General features: G+C 39.5%; 1 protein-coding gene across 1 annotated transcript in view; it reads right to left on the bottom strand.

Moving 5' to 3' along the window:
* The window catches only part of Arfgef3 (ARFGEF family member 3), a 152,557-nt gene that overhangs the window by 107,978 nt on the left and 26,793 nt on the right, over window positions 1-17,786 (bottom strand). The window contains exons 3-4 of the mRNA XM_026391876.2: window positions 6,451-6,532; window positions 3,893-4,024 (exon numbers count right to left, since the gene is read on the bottom strand). Of these exons, the coding sequence (XP_026247661.2) occupies window positions 3,893-4,024; window positions 6,451-6,532 (214 nt within the window). The remainder of the gene's footprint in view (window positions 1-3,892; window positions 4,025-6,450; window positions 6,533-17,786) is intronic.

Below are 17,786 nucleotides of genomic sequence, written 5' to 3' on the forward strand. Positions count from 1 at the left end.
CAGCACTCTGAGCCACCTAGCTTTGCCCCTCATTAGCCTACCACTTACATTTTCCGATTGACCATCTATATACAACAGGAATAGTAATGTCTACCTCAGAACAGGTCTTTCAAGACAGTCTTAACAGGCAAGGGAACCCACTGTTTAAGAGCACAGGTTTTCTCTTGGGCTGAATCATGGTTCAAATACTGTCCTTGTCATTTCACTAGCTATGTGACCTTGGTGTGAATATAAAGTACTTGCTAGAGTGTCTGACACATATAAATGTTAAATAATCAGCCCCTGTCATTTCTCCTTTGAAAATTATAACACACTCCACCAACATCCACTTCTATTATCTAAAGATGTACATAAAATAAGATATCCCATAATAGAACGCTCACCAAATGCTTCCCCAGGATCCAGTGTCATATCCTTCCTTATCACCAAAGCAAGCCTGCCTTCCCGAGATAGGATGCTTAGCCCTCTCACGTGCTGACAGAGGAAGAAGGTCAGCCATAATTCCTCTCAGTTTTGAAGACTCAGCCGGCTGTATCAGTTAATAACCTCACAAAAGGTTACCCATTAGGAAGAAGGAAAGCAAGTCCTAATTACTCCAGTCAGAGATGCCATTATGTCCATGGCTCCCATAAAGTCTCCATGGCCTTAAGGAAATGGCACATAGCAGGGGAAATGTCACCAAATCAGACAAGTATCTGACCTAAATATTAAATATTTCATGCCATCTATGAATCCATTTCATAGGTAATCTATCTTCAGACAAATCTTCTGTTTTTCTACAGTTCTGACACATTATTTGCTCAAGCTATAAAATTTTTATCTGGATTCCATAGCCATTTGGATAAACCAAAAATTGCCTTTCTCCCCACCTCCTGTTTATTGGTAAAACATGTCAAATAGTTTCTAGACCATGCGCTCAAACCTCATTCCTGCTAAATTTGTTAGAAGCAAGTGTCACTGATTTGTTTTTTAACCCTCTGATTAAAAGTCCGGGACCTTCTTTCTAAATGAGAGCACTGCTGCTAGAATCTTGGGTTTCACTGTTAGCTAGTTTCTGTTTCATCTTGGAGAAATCTCTAAAAGAGGAAACCATTTCTCTGTAGGAATTGATACAATTACAATATGCTCACAAGAATGTGACCTGTTTGGATTTCTCATGTTTACAAACACTAGAAGATAGCAATATATAAATAAGATACACAATATAGATTTTTAAAAATAACACTTAGGATCTGTTATAAAAATGTACCATAGCTGTGGTCAGACATACATAAATAGAAAATGCATAATTCGACTTTATCCCTCCTGAACTGTTTTCCCAGACTAATATTTGAAAATGTCAACCATATCTTATTTTAAAAGATTTTCTGTGCCTAAAAAATAGTCATATAAAATGACTGGAGGATTTATACAGGAAATTTTAAATAATTTATCACCAGAATAAGTTATGTGAATACCAAGACTAAAAGAACATACCCTTCCTATGTGATGGGGATCCATTTTTTTCTAATTCCCTCTCCTCTTTTTAATATAATAGAATAGGTAGTAAGAACATTTTTGATGTAGACATGGTATTAATAAAACAAGAACTTACTTAAGAGTCTTTACTTGGATCATTACCAGGATCGCAGAACTACAAGATAAAGGGGTGTGAGTCTCTGGAGATAGATCACTATAAATATAGAATTCCTTGTGCAGAGAGTAAGGAGATAAAATTTTTTATTCTAAGCCAGAGAGTCTATAATTTGGGTCAATATTTACACATAAATGAGTATTTTAAGTCTGAGATATAAAAAATGATGAGGAAGCCTTCCCCTGTAACCTATCACAGATAAATGACTTTCTCCAAAATTTTATTTCATGCTAATATTATCCAAAATATACTTACTTCACCATTAACTAAATTTTTGTTCAAAATTTAAAAATACACTACCAAACATAGCTTAAGTCTAGGTTTGTTGTAAATTATTTTTTTCCCAGTTCCAATATTTAAATAGTTAAACTAATAGCACATAGTAAAGACCCTTATCATTTTAAGGGCCTTTGAACTGGGCTTGGCAAATCTAATTGTAAAGAATGATGGTCCACATTATTGTTTTTCTTTCTTTTTTTCTGACAATGTCTGATTTTCCTTCCATGCATCAACTGTAAGCACCAGGGTCTATTAGGCGGTCATTAGGAAGACCATTAAAATGGGCTTCCCACAATTTCCAGTGGAGTTAACATGTGTCACCTCTCGCCCTCAGCAAGGCAAACTGAAGGCACTTCGGGGCAGGAGTTACAGACAAAGCTCAAGTCTCAGCACAGGTGTTACTGTTGACAGAGTCATCAAACATCCTAACTCTTTGTAGCTCCTAAACAACCCACACTTTGTCATTTTCAATATAAATTTCTGTATTCTACACACAAACAAACAAAAATCATTCCTAGGAGAATTTCCAGAATAATATAGAATCTGTGAGGAAGCAATCGGATGAGGAAACCACAGTTGGAGGTGGTTATTCGAGGTTTTCTGTGAGTGCATGGCACAGAGGCCTACAGCAAAGCACAAGGCGGAACTGTACATTTCAGCATCAAAGGAGAGTGAAAGGTAGGTGAGATCTTAAAAACCAGCTTGCTCAGGGAGTCAGTGTATCGAAGACTCACTCAGGACTCCAGATATACAACTGCATATTCCTAGTCCAACTCACGGAGACTCTGACTCAGAAGCATCAGGCCACATTGGTATCAGCTGAAACACTTCCAAAGCGCTTGCTTTGTGCCAGACACTGTGCTGAGGTCTTTATGAATGTCATCTCATTTCATCCTCAAAACAGCCCTATTGTGTAGGTGCTCCTATTTCCCCCCATTTTATGGGTGAAGAAATCAAGACACAAAGTTAAGAAATTTGCCAAGGACGACCTGCTAAGAATGGAGGAAAGAGGGTTCAAACCAGACCGGCCACCTTCAGAGTCTGAGCCCTCCATCACCACCCCAAACTACCTTCCAACTGCATTAGGGGTAAGCATAGGCCTTCAGGAAAAAAAAAAAGTGACAGAATTCAACTTTTTCACTTCTGAATGGAAACTGAAATCCAAAGAAGCAAAGGCTTTTATCTAAGACAAAATCCATCAGTGTATTTCCAGGAATAAATAGACCACTATATGATATCAACTATTCTCGAATATTCCTCTGTACTGTTTCTCTAGGGAGGAAGAGGACAGATGACAGTTTGAAAAACCTTCTTCCTGCTGTGTTACTGTGACCAAGGTGCTGTACTGGGGCACATTCCATCTTTTTCTGCCAAACTCAGCATTTACTCAGAACATGACCCACTTCCATCAGCAGTGAGGGAGTCCCAGTCCTGGTGATTTTCAAGGGAAAGTTAGGGGAGAGGAGAGGGACTCTTGCCATTCCTAAAATGGAACTGGTAATTGAAATGAAGGAGATAAGATTGACATTGTTGAGGGAAAAAAAATGATGTGATTCTGATATTCCACAGAAGGATGGTCTTCGGCCCCCTAACCAGCCATTGCTACAATCTCAGCACATGTCACATCTTGGATTAAGTCTTTGCTTTGTTGTGACATACACAGGCAGGCAGAATACCCAGAATTAGACTGACCTCAAGCTGAAAGTAACTGCTCACGTATATTCTCTTAAAAAATGACACACCTCCAAACTGCATTTGATATGCAGGATCAGGTCAAATATCTTACAGATTTGTTGAAATTGCACCTTTTTGCCATTCGACAGTCAAGGTAATTTGGGAGGACCACACGCAGGGATAATAACCATCTATTCCAAATGCAAAATGACCACAAAGCGGAGGCAGTTCCAAGGTAGCAACAAGTGCTGGGTCAGAATGTGTTCCTGTCCCAGTGACGCACACTGGTGGCCACGTCAAACCAACCTTCATCACTTCCACCTGCAGGTCTTCATTAAGCGTAGGCGTCACTTTCACGGCATTCAGGATCTGATTGAGCAGCTGCTTCTCATCAGAGTCTGTTTCCATGGATACAAACCTCTCTTCTGACAGCAGCTTCTGTAAAGAGGCACACGGTAGTGATCACAGATAAGGCAGCAGGGGACAGCCTATTCTGTTGTATCTTATTATGTATCGATGATCGATTTTCTTACTCAGGAGGTGAGAAGCTGAAGGCCATTAGGAAGGAAAGAAATGCTACATGCCATTAAAAAGAGAAATGCATCCAACCTGGGATAAATGGTTTTTGGCAAAGACTTTTTCCTGACACTAGATAATTCACTCTAAATGTCAGCAAGTGAAATGCTAATGTGCGGGCCATCTAGGTTATCTGGTGGTGGGGATAAAGGATGAACCTGGCCATGGCAACCTAGTGCCACACAGTAGTCTTTCACATATATACCCTTTCTCAATGTAGCTCTGTTGCAAAAGGAAAAGGTTTCATATGCCACAAGTTCATCTGTCTGATATTTAAATTTTTATTCCCTAATGCAAGCTGTCATTTGTCCAGGAGTTACTCTAGGATGCACAAATCTTAGTATGTATCCTGTTAGAAAATGTTCTCATAAAACTTAAATGAGAAGGGAGTTTTGCAATGAGGACTCCCAGGAGTCCTGCTCCTAGGACAGCCCTCTGCTACTTTGGGACAACTTACATTTTTCATCAAATGCTTCCTTTGGCTGTGTATAGCCCAACAACCTACTACCCTATTCCCTTATCTTTCCCCAGAGGCATGTGAATTAAGTGTCTAGGACATGTGAAGTCAGCCATCAAGTTTCCCAAGGCCTTTTCTTCTCCAGGCTGTTTCCTCAACTTCCTTCAAGGGTTCTCCACATGAGAAAGTCTCGCTGTGCTCTCTTGCTCAGAATGTGGCCCCAGGAGTGACTGCAGTACTTCTAAGTGACCTGATATTAAATGTGACTCATAACTTGAGTCACATTCTCAGGTCAAAAGAGTTTAGCTGGTAGTCACGGCATATTCCACACTGACTCACCCTGAAACCCCTAATTCTCACAAGGTTGCAATTAAGCTGTTCTCCCCGATTCTGAACTGGCATGGTGGATTTCTTGAAACCCCAATATAGAACTTTATATTTATCCCTGTCTAATTTATTCTTTCCTGATGCAGCTTAGAGTCACTGCTTGTAAGGAACTTTCAGAGTTCAGATCCATCCAGCGTGAAGACTCTCCCTTTTACCTTCATGCCACTGCAGAGGGGGACAGCAAGCACCCTGGCTTCCTACTCAATTCTTTAAAAAGGATGATGTCATATACCTAGGGCAGCTCAGAGTTAAATTTTATATACAACGTTGTTTTTATATAAAATGATAAAGACTAGGAAGCTCTGAAATGTGCCTAAAGTTACCAGGTGGTGGGGAGCAGGGCACAGATAGTAACAGGAAGATTCTCAACCCACTAAGTCATCAAGTCATCGAAGTTAACACAAGTTAAGCCTATGAGAGCATGGTACTGCAGCTAACAATGTTCCAGTGTTAAAAAAAAAAATTTAAAAATGGAAAATCCCAAATTGATAAAATACAAGAGAAAAGGGAACACAATCAGCAGGTAAAACAAACTCATTATTTTTTTTACAGATGGCCCAGTCATTGCTGGAAAGCAAAAAGTTTTTAATAATCTTATTGACAATTCAAAAATCTCAACTGCTGCTGCATGTTAAAGTATACATCATCTAATTCCAACCCACTGGGAGTAAAAAGAGCTGTTCTCTCTTTCATATGTATTAACTCTTATGACGTATTAAGAGGCTCTGTGAACTTGGAAAGCTAACTACAAAATTGTCCTTACCGACATGAAAAGACATTGACAAGTGCCACCAATACATAGCCATGAATCCTTGCTGGCCTGGATGTCACTGCCTTTGTCTCTAGAAACCAAACTACTTTAAATAGTCAGTGTGTTTACAGAGTCATCACCTTCTCACATCACGTTTGGTGTAAAACACAAATGCTCAGAGGGAGAAATGTGTTCAAGTCATCAGACTTTTCTTATTAAACCAAATTTCTTTTTTCTTCCTAGTCTTAGTCTAGAAACAAGATGAATTAATTCATTCACCAATCTAACAGTAGAATAAAGAACAAAACAAAATCTTTCCAGTTTACCATCAATTCTCATTACACAGAACCACATGTTGAATGTATGCGAGATTTGAGTTGGTATGAATTGGGGTCCCTCTTTCTTGGGATCTCTTACTTAGTCTCCTAAAAGCTGGACCACACAAAAACTATTTCAGGTCTTTGTAGGTTAGCTGGGTTTCCATGAATCAATGTTTGACTACAAAGACTCAATCAAATAATTTTGTGCACTAAGAAATTCTGGTGAAGAAAATCCAATTATTTTCCAGGGCTATTTCAAATTTTTACAGAAATTTTTAAGCAACCTGTATTTAAAATGTTAACTATTTGCTCTTTCTTTGCCAAAGTGGCCTGTCATTTTCTGTTGCTCCACTGCATTCTGTCAAAGCCATACCTGCATCCCTGCCAAAGCATGTTGGGCCAGTTTCACATTCTTGGATTCCAAAGCCAGCTGGAGAGGCAGCAGGCACTTCTCCCTGGCAAACACAGAGATAAGGACAACATGTGAGCTTAGTAAAGATGGCAGTCAAGTGATATAAGCCTTATGTACCCCCGCCCCCAAACACTGCCACACACATGCACAAAAAGTATAACCAATAATGAAAATGCACATGCACTTTAAAATACCGGGGGAAAAAACAAAAGCTATGTAGAAAGGACAGCATATCTACAGCTGGCCTTCTTAGTAGGGCTACAGGAAGAGTGAATAGAATTACTTCCACTAATTAGCATATGGAACATTAATCAATACACCATCCATGAACATGCTTTTCTCTGTCTTCCCCAGACAATTGAATTGCTCACCTGCTACACCCAAGGTGAACAGCCCTAGGAGCATCACATATATAGATATCTGTGACTTGCTCATAACCCTTTCCTATCTGCGTCATCACCAACCCTCTGCCTCATCAACGATAATTTGTCAATTCCTCCCTAACTCAAAGTATTCAACAGTATAATCATTTAAAAATATTATCTGCAGTCTCCACCAAGAGGTAGATATAAATTTTGTGACAGGTTCATAATAAACACATTTCCATGACAGAAATACATTCAGCTATCAATAGCATTTGATAAGCAAAAAACCGAATAAACACCAAAACATGGAGAGCTACTTGGCTACATTAAAGCTTAAAAAAATAAGAAAGGGATTAAAATGTTAGGAATAAACCAAAAAGTGCTGCAAATACAAAAATATCTTTTAGAAGCAGTCCCTCTAAATAATTAAACAATAGACTAAGAATTTTAATCAACTCTTTATTTCCCCATGGAGTTACACTGGCATAACAAATGAAATGTTACTTCTGTTTATCAAGTCCTTCCACCCACAATAAACTATTACAGACCCATTTTTTTTTCCTGTTTATATTTTCAGCAGAAACTTAAAAGATTCATTGACTTTCGGGAGTGTGAGAGCCACAGAGTTAGACTGTGGGATTTCATCTTTGGAGAAATAAGGGTCACTGCTGCAGAACACAATGAGACAGAAAGTTAATTATAGCTCTGATTCCTCCCTGTCCACCCTGCTGCTCAGCTGCTTTTCTGTGGAATCTTCCATCAGTAGCTCCCAACAGATGAAGTGAGAGACAGACACTCCCTGATGCCAGCCACAAAGACTGACCTGACAGCACATCGAAGAACACTCCCCTCCCGAGTCCTCTCCCCATCCCCTCCCCAGCCCAATGTCACAATGTCCACTTTTATATGAAACTGGTCAACACCACAGCTACTTTTCATTGGACACGTCCTCTGACAGATGGATAAACCACCCAACTCTGTTACTTCCAAGTTGGGTGGCCATGACTTTGTCACTGCTAGTACTGTCAACTTGTCACAGTTACAAGGCAAATGCTGCTGTCCAGTTAAAGAAGGAATAGCTGATTTTTCCAAATTGGTCTCTTATTCTATCGTAACCAATGTATTAGCCTGGAGAAGTTAACTGGGAGGGTGAATGCTCAGTGAGAAGTAGGAATAATGGGCATAGCAGAAACAGCATAGAGGTTCACCTGAAAACCCTTGGAAAAAAATCATATTTATAACAGGATTAATCCACTGTAAAAGAACTTTCACCCTTAATTTGGAGTCAGATCTGCCAATGACAGAAGAGTAACAAGGAGGAGGCCCGGAGGCCCTAAATTCTCACAGTTTAATAGCCTGGAGCAGGAGAAATCCATTAGGTAGCTAGAGGCTAAAAATATACAAGTTTTACATATTAATCACCAAGGGTACCCAGCAAGAGTGGATGCCACATTTGGCAGCAAGAGGATCCGGTTGGAAATATGCAACCTCTTGACCCTTGGAAAGCAGCCCGGGGTTTGTACGTGAACAACTGAACATCCATATTATCCTGCCATCGGCACTAGTAGCCCTGGAGACCCTCATTCCACTTTGTCATCAGGTGATTGATGTTGCTGACCTGAGGCCAGGTTGCTGACAAATGCCAGGAAGGCCAACTTGCACCATGCCTTCAGGGGATGCCACCGAGCTGCTCCCCATTCCAGGAATGGTCATCACGAAGGCCAGGTGGAGTTTGTTCAACTAGATTTTGGATAAGTTGAAAGGTATCTGTGTTCAGTGGAAAGACAATGGGCTGTGGAATCATCCAGACCTGGGGTCAAACCCAAACCATTTAGAGGGTGTGTAATCTCATCAAGACACTTAAAATGCTGGTGTGTCTTAGTCCTTCATAACCCTAGAAAAGGAATCTTAAGATCAACCCTCATTCCTTAGAGTGAGGAGTGCATAGAGCACATCCCAGGGATGGCAATTTTTTTTCTGTAAAAAGCCAGGTAATGACTGTCATAGCTCTAGACTATATGTTTAGACTGGGTAATTCATATGGTCTCTGACCCAACTACTCAGCTCTGCTGAGGCACAGAAGCAGTCATGGACAATAAATAAAGCAACACCATGGCTATGTTCCAAAAGAACTAGAAAATGGGCAAAGGCCAGACTCAGCCTACAGGCTGTCCAGCCCTCACAAAGGCAACAAGCCCAACACAGATCATGATTTTCAGCATAGGATGAGCGGATCGAATCATTTCATGTATGCAGAAAGCTTCCGCACAGGACATGGGGTTAGCTGTCCTGAGAGGGTTTAGCAAAGCCAATTCGAGCTCCAAGATTTCTCTTAGAAAACAAGTGCTTTGAAGAATTATCACTATAAACGGGTTTTGTTCGGGTATGAAACAAAGGCACTGCATCCATTGGCCATCCATTCAACTAACTTTTTGAGTGCTTTCTGAGTTCCAGGCATCACATTGGGTAATGAGGAAGATCTAGAAAAGACTAAGATAGAACAGGGACCTGCTTTCATTTGTGTTCATGGAATGAAAGAGAAAACTAGCATGTATTACTTTTTGTGTTTAGTATTACCTGTCACTACAACCCCAAAGCATTCATTCTTACCCTTGTTTCACATTTGAAAAAAGTGTGAGTTCAGAGAAGTTTTGGAGGCTGCTCAAGGTCACACAGATTACATGCATTAGAGGCAAGTCAAATCTAAATCTATCTGACATCCCAAACCAAGTTCCTCTGAACCTCAAAATTTCAGAGCCCATCTAAAATAAATTGATCTGACCTTTCTTTAGATCATGGACACCAAAATACCTGGCAAAAGACCTTCTTTCTAGAGGAGGGCAGGGGACTAAGGGGCCTCCAAACACCAATTCCACATGGATCCCAAGTGAAGAGTCCCCCATCCTTAGGGGAAAGGACCTTGCCCAACAAGGTGGAAAGTGCAGGGTCTGTAGCGACTGGAGGGCTGTGTTCCTTGGCCTGTCTGGGCTCTGCTAAGATGGCCTTTGAAGTGGTTTTATATTGGGCCCTGGGCAGAAAGGTAGCTTCCTGCATTCCTGTTGTGAGTGCACAGAGGGGAGGGGAAATGACTGGCTCTCCTCAGTAGCCAAGGCCTCTCATCCCTCCCCATCCCCCAAAGTAGGGTCATCAGCCTCAGATATGGACTTCAACTGGGAAGTAACACATGTAGAAGTAAATAAAACTCATGAGAGCATAACTGATATCCTCATCTGCCCTGTGATATCATAAAAACCCTCCTGCCTTCACTTCTTAAAAATGATTTTAATGAAGCAGAATAACAGGCCTGTTAATTGAGTCTCAGGGTGGGATTTATAATAAAGATGCAACAAGGCCCCCAGTCCCCCTTGCACATACTGTACAGGAATAAATCATCTTTTGATCTTTCTGGATGCTCCCTCATTGGGAAAAGGGCACGCGGAAAACCAACAGTCAATTACATCTAGTGATTTTTTTATGCAGAGGCATGTGCAAATTCACTCTTGCCTAATTAAATAAAGGCAGTGGCCCTGGGTTTCGTGTTCTGACATGCCTTTATCTCTTAAAGAAGAATAATTAGCAGGCTGCATATTCACGAGAAAGACATTATCCTGTGACACTGTGTCTCATCGTGTCAAGGAGACTGAACCTGTTTCCTTAGCTTCACTGTCACGGTTCACGGACCATCTTTATTTGATTGGAAAATAGCAGAGGACAAAGGAAAATTAAAATAGGAGAAAAGGGGAAGAATTAGGATTTACCAGTGATTACCTATTAATATGAGCACAAACAAAAACTGCAAGTAAAACCAAAGATATTTCTGAATGTTTGTCTGATTCTTTTTTGATGCATTGAGTAGGAAGGAGCTGGAAGGTATCACACGTTTGCAAGGGCTGCTTACACTCTATAATTCTAGGATTCTATGAGCTAAGTCATTTATTAATCACTGTCTGATGTTAATGCATAACTATGGTTCTGGTTGACATCAGTGGCTTATACGTAAAATGTACCCAGTCACACACATTTGTAGTTATCATTTTATCTGATTATAACTTTTAAAGGTAGAGATTTGCTGTGGTTTGAACATTTTTTGTTCTCACCAAAACTCATGTTGAGGTTTGGTCTCCAAAGCAGTGGTATTGGGAGATGGGACCTGGTGAGAAGTGTTGTGGATCATGGGGATGGGGCCTTCCTGTATGGATTAATGCCATCTTTCAGGAGTGAGTTCTGCTCTCTAGGGACTGAGTGAGCTACTGTAAGAGAAGGTAGTGATAAAGTAAGTTCAACCTCATGCCCTTCCATCTGCAGGTGCCCACTTGTCCTTATGGACTTCCCCACTACCAGAGACATGAGATGAAATACACCTTATTGCTTTATAAATTACCTAGTCTCAGGCATTCTGTTGTATAAACAGAAACAGACTAAGACAAGGTTTAACTGTCAACAAAACTGAAACCAAGAGAAATTAGATTTCTTGCCCAAGGTCACATATCTGTAAGTGACAAAGCCATGATCTAGATGTAGCTCTTACGTTTATCAAACTTGTGTCCTCAAGGCTACATCACATGCTTATGCCAACAGAGGGCTCTATCAATGATGGTGTATGTCACACTACTATAAACATCTGCCAGGTCAGAAATGGAGAGAGACAGGCATCAAACAGGTAATGTAAATCATCTTAGTTAGAGGGAAAATTCGTGAACCAATGTGTGTTATATTTGACAGTGTGGCATTAAGAGAAGTTATAGGATATTTGGACGAGTGGAAAAATTTTCGCTGTGATGGGGTCAAGCCTCAACTGTCCTATTCCCAGTCCTCATGACCTTTCCCAGTTTGAGAACAGAAGGGTTTTCACCCCTGCTGCCATTGCGACTCTCAGGATGCTATCATTCATGTTTACGAATATGGATGGTGTAAACAGCTTGTACCAACATTAATAAACTTTAAGCTTTTAAAAATTTGATTCCATTGAGCCAATTGGAACTAATTGTTCTTTAATTTTATCTAGAGTGCAGTTGAAATATTTCCATTTTATTTCTATTTTCATGAAATTATTTTTATTAGAGTCAACCCTTTTGTTTCATATTTCAAAACAAAGATTTAATTCACCTACAAGGAACTATTTTAGGCCTTAGGGATATAGCTGGGAACAACCTAAAATCCATTTTCTCCTGCAAGCTTTCAAGATTCCTCAGCCAACCTATTGCAGTTATTAAGTTGAGCATCATTTTTGTAAGTTAGAACATTGGCAATTTTAAGTGATTCAATCTAGTAAAGAGAAACCTAAAAATATAATATGGTTAGGTTCCTATTGTAGCTCAGGAAGTAAACTTTTATTATCTACCATTTTCTTATAAAAGGCTGAAATATTCTTTAAAGAAATCCAAAGAGTACAAAAGGATATAACAACAATGGAAATCATTAGGGTATTACTCAGATGGAGCTTAGCTAAATGTTGACAGCGGGTTTTTCTAGATAGGAATCTTTTATATATTTAATATATATATTTCTTTGATACAAATAGAATATATATGTATAAGCTTTACATAATAACTCTAGAGTATACTTGCATAATCTGAAGAAAATATTTTCTCAAAGCCACTAAGACTGGACTTCTCACAAAACCACCACAGCATTCCCTTTTCCTGCTCAGCTCAAAAAAAGTAAGTGAATTCACCTTTATAGACACAAAATACTATTTAAAAACTCATTTTCTTCCACTTCTTTCTGAAACTTACATCAACAGTTCACATATTTTTTATAACAAATAGACCTGTTGATCTGTCTGGAAAGTTCTGTTCACATTACAGTTCTCACTATTCTAATTGATTTGGTTTTGTAATAAAAGGACAACTGCAAGAAGAATGCTTATCAATCATCTGAAGAATTTTTAATACTAGATTTTAGTCTCTACTATTTGATATATCTATTTTTCAAGTAGCTGCAAAAAATCCTGCTGAATAAATACCAAAATATTATTATATTGTCATGAAAGGACAATGGATTTAACTTTTTTTTCATCTGATATTCTTACAATACTTAAAAATGTAAAACACTACAGGTCAATAAGATAATTTGCAAGGAAAAATAAATTTCTGTTCACATTTTAAAAAACTAATGATGGGTTAAGGGTTGGTATTTTCACCTGCATTCTAGTATTATCAATATTGATATTTTTATCATAAGATATACATTCTATATAATCATGGAGAAAAAAACTAATTTTTTTAACTTGAGAGGGATAAGGTGATATGACATCTGTATTAACCCTAACAGAAGTTGTTCTAGAATTTATTTTTCTACAAATATTGAGCACATATGAAGTGCCAGACACTGAATTTAGCACTGAGTATAGAACAAAGGAAAACCAGGTACCATTCCTGTCCAAGATAGAGACAAATATAAGTTCACCTTTTAAAAACAAACAAACAAAAGGTAAAATTCCTGAGAAGCATTAACAGTAAGACCATTTAAAGGTTGGCTGAGCTTGTAAAGAGGAGCAAATGCATTAAAAAGTTCAAAGCAAGTGGACATTCACTTTGTGTTGGCCACATATTGGCCTCTTCCTCTGGGTCAAGAATCTGCCCCTTTCCACCAAAGGATTCCTGGTATAAGGGAAGGTAGTGATAGTAGAGCCATTTATTAAAACCTCCAGTGTGTGGGTGTTACGCTAAGGGCTTAGTCACATAATCCCATTTAATAACTCTCCCAACAATCCAATGAAAAGGAACAAATATTATCAGCATTTATTGATGAGGGAATCGAGAGGAAGAAGATTTACTGCACAAGAGGCAGAGCGTGCACTGAGCCCCAAGGCCATACTCCCCCAGTACGCAGCCATGATGTTCACCATTTGTCAGTCTCGGTGGTGTTCCAAAGATGGGTTAAGCTGCTTATACACAGCAAGCAGGGGAAAGAGCTTTGATCAAGAAATTCCTTTCTTTCCATCCATCCTTCCATTTCCTCACCTTAGCTCCAAACTAGTCATATCCTCAACAACTTTCCCATTTCCCACTGTGATGCACAGTAACTTGATACTCCCCTCCATCAACACACCCAACAACAATTCATCAGAGAAATCAACTTCTGTGGCACCATGGAAAATTAAAAACATTAATATGCTCTGAAATGAGGTTTTTTTTTTTTAACTAGGACAATTCTCTAAGGAAATAGAGAGGCTGCAAAGTTTTATACAAAGATTTTATTTCCGTTTTATTCATAAAGTTAAAAAAATTATGGTACATTTGTAGAATGGAATAATAGGCAATAAAAATTGCATCCCTTAGGGAATAATAACAGGAGAAAAAAGTCTGTTGTACATGTAAAGTACAGATGCAATTTTTTAAAATATTTTGAGTTTGGGCTGGGGTTTTGGCTCAGTGCTGGAGCATTTGCCTAGCATGTGTGAGGCCCTGGGTTTGATTCTCAGCACTACATATAAATAAATAAATTAAATAAAGGCCTATGGACAACTAAAAAAATATATATATTAAAAAAAAAAGATTGGTTAGATCCACAGATGCAGAATTCACATAGAGGGCTAATTATTATTTTTTTTTAGAAATCAAACATAAATTAATAAGTAAAAGGAAAATAAGAATAGAAGGAGAATAGAAGGAGGGAAGAGCAAAGGGAAGTGAGGGGAAAAAGGGATTGAAGTAAAATCAAATTCCACGCATGCATAATTTTGTTAAAATGAATCTAACTACTATGTATAATTAGAATGCTCTAATAAAAAAGAAAAGGCTTAGTGCCCCACAAAACAAAACAAACCCAAAACCAAAAAACAAAACAACAACAACAAAAAAGCAAAACAAAACCAAAAGTTTTAGCAGGAGAAAAAAGAAATAAGAAAAGAAAAGAAAGAGAGGGAAAAGGGAAGTTAGCCCTATCCTGCATTCACGAGCTGCACCTCTCATTTAAGGCTCTCCGCCTGGAATCCCAAGCGCAGAGTTTCCAATTCTGGCCTCAGTCTCCCCTAACCCCTCCTGAACTTCCTCCTGGCTCACCACTCTTCCCACTTCATTGTAAAAGGGTCCCCATTCCTGGAATATCTTCGCTCTCTCTTTCCTCTAGAGAAATTTCCTTACCATCTTTCCAATACTTACTGAATTCTTTCTTTTCCCTAAAGTCTTCCTTACCCAAACTGGGCTTGCTTATGATCCTAAAGTACAGTTATCTTAGTCACATATATAATTTAAAGTCAGTAGGCTTAATTTAATCTTGCTTCCATTTCTATGACATGTTTTCCTACAAGCAGGCCTGCGGGCTTGGTTGGGAAAATCATAGCAGCATGGCACACACCTATGCAAATTGCTTTGCCCGGCCCGTGGATCCTGAAACCACATGCGTTTTGTTTCTTAATGATTGTTCATGATGAAAACACTCCAGCTGGCAAGCGAGAGTCAGGCTCTGCCCAGAATGTCCAGCAGGAGGGCAGTACCCCTGCTATGGAGTGCAAGCAGAAACAAACAGCAAGACTTCTCACTCTCATACTGCAATCTTAGCAAAGAAAAGCAAATCAACTGGACACAAACAACCATCTTTTTTCACATGTTGGTAACCTTCTACAAAATGTGGAGCTGCTTCTTGAAAAACGGTAACTCTGTGGCTTACATATCTTTCAGAAAAGTCTATGCAATCAAAGACAGGTTTAACTTTAAAACAAAGAATAATACTAATTGCTTTGATTTAAAAAAATGTGATTTCATGTCCAATTCATAACTAGCTTACTAAGGCTCACAAATAATACATGTACACATTTATTAGAGTATCTTATGCATTAAAAATTATGACAGCAAAATGGTAGGCTAAATGTAAAGGGACATTTTTCTGTGAAGTTGAAATTGCCAAGGTTTGGGGTGTGACTCAGTGATAGAATTCATGCTTATCATGTCCTAGGCCCTGGGTTCCATCTCCAGCAGTAGGACCAAAAAAATAAAAATTTCCAGTTATATCAAAATGCCTTATAATCCAATCCTGTCTGTTACTATATCAACACAACTGTCCAAACCAAAATGCTATTCCTAAATGACTAAAAATCCATCTGTGGAAAGATTTTTAGTAATAAATAGCTCATTCTTTAATAATATTTATTTTGCCTGCTATTTGTCCGGGCAGTGTAATGTTAGACTATAACAATGAATATGACACCCAGCTCCTGTCCACATGGACCCTATGGAAGGTGACAGCAAATGTAACTTGCAAACACAAGAACAAGGTCAAGAGCACTTGGGTGGTTGGTAGACAGAACCAACTAGAAAAGTAGAATGAAGGTGGGGCAGATCCTGGAAAAATGAAAGTATCTTCACCGACAAGGTGTTATTCATTTGGCCTTGAGATAAAGGGGACAGAATGAGATTCACTCAGCCGTGAGAAGAAGAGAAAAAGGACATTCCTGGCTGAGATTGCAAGTGAAAGGTACAGAGTGGGTCTGTGGAACAGCCCACGTCCTACTGTGACCAGATGGGGAAGTCATGGTGGGAAGCTTGGCGAGAACCAAGTTTGACAAGGTAGACATGAGCCAGAGTGTGAAGGGTCTTGTGTGTCACCCCAGAGAGACTGGCTGGGAGCCAGTTAACAATTAGGAGCTAATGGGAGATTTTTAATCAAGGGAATAAGGTGATCTCTGGCATTTTTTACAAAATGTACCTGTGACTACAATGTAGAGAATGAACAGAAAAGTAGAATAGGACCGAAAAAAAATTTGGGAAGAAATCCAATTCAAATTCAGGCTCTGCCATTTACAATCTATGCCCTAACTATTTCACCTGTTCAGTCCTGATTTTCTCCACCTGAAAATATGGAACAAATATTACCTACCTCAGGAAGTGTTGCAAAGACTAGATAAGCAACTATATTAGTTAAATAACTAATATTTATAGCACTCCTGAAGGCCCCTGGCCCACTCCCTTTTCTAACCACACTTGCTCCACCAGGTGTCTCCTGGGCACAGACAAGGACACTTCCTTGGCCTTCAGGAGAGTGAGGATGGTGACCCCACAACATGGGCCCGGGGCAGGGCCCCACCTCACTCAGGTCTTAAGGTAGCACTAACACTCAGCACATGGTACATACACAACAAAGGATTGCCCCAGTACTTTTACATAATGTCACAATTATCTTGCTATTAGAGTTTTGTTGTTGTCGTCATTGTTAGTAACCAGAGGCAGGGAAGCCTGGAGGAAGGACTCCATTCTGCTAGATGGACGCAGCACTGAAGGTGTGATACATTTTGATGCCTGCATTCAAAAATGGAAAGGAGGAGACAACATGTGACAGGGTAGAGATGACCTCGTGGAAGAACGGACTGGAGGAAGTTAAGAGGGACAATTAATGACTCTATTTTTGTACATTTAGAGTTTACGTTCCTTTGGGCATCCAAGTATAAGGGGTAAATAACTGGATGCATTGGTCAGGAGCTCAGGATAGATTTGGAAGTTGTCCATCCAAAAATGGTAGCTGAAGCCTAGAAAGGAAATGAAACTACCAAGGGAAAAAACAAGGTAGAGGGTAAAGGATGGAGCTCTGTGCAAATGAGAGTGCAGAAGAAAGGACGTCAGCAAAGAAGTGAGAGGAGGTTGTGATGCTCAGGAAGAAGGCTGTCCTGAGATACACCCACTTGGTGCTGGTACTCACCAGTCATTGAGTGCCTACTCTGTGCAGGCATCTGAACTACTCACACATGATCTCATGTAATTTAGTCCTTACAACACGACATGATTGGTGATTCTTTTCATGTTACCAATGAGCTAACCAGCTCAGAGACAGTTGACTGCCTACCTACCAGAAAGCATCAGGTGTTGCTGGAAGATTTGTAACACTGAAGCTAAAAATTAGGAAAAACTGGAAACACTCTGGTCACTGCTCTAGGGGAAGAGGCGTGGAGTGGAAGAGAGGGGATATGCCTTTCCATCAGAGGCAGCTGTGAGCCAG

The sequence above is a fragment of the Urocitellus parryii genome, chromosome 8, assembly GCF_045843805.1.
Source record: "Urocitellus parryii isolate mUroPar1 chromosome 8, mUroPar1.hap1, whole genome shotgun sequence".
NCBI classification, from domain to species: Eukaryota; Metazoa; Chordata; class Mammalia; order Rodentia; family Sciuridae; genus Urocitellus; species Urocitellus parryii.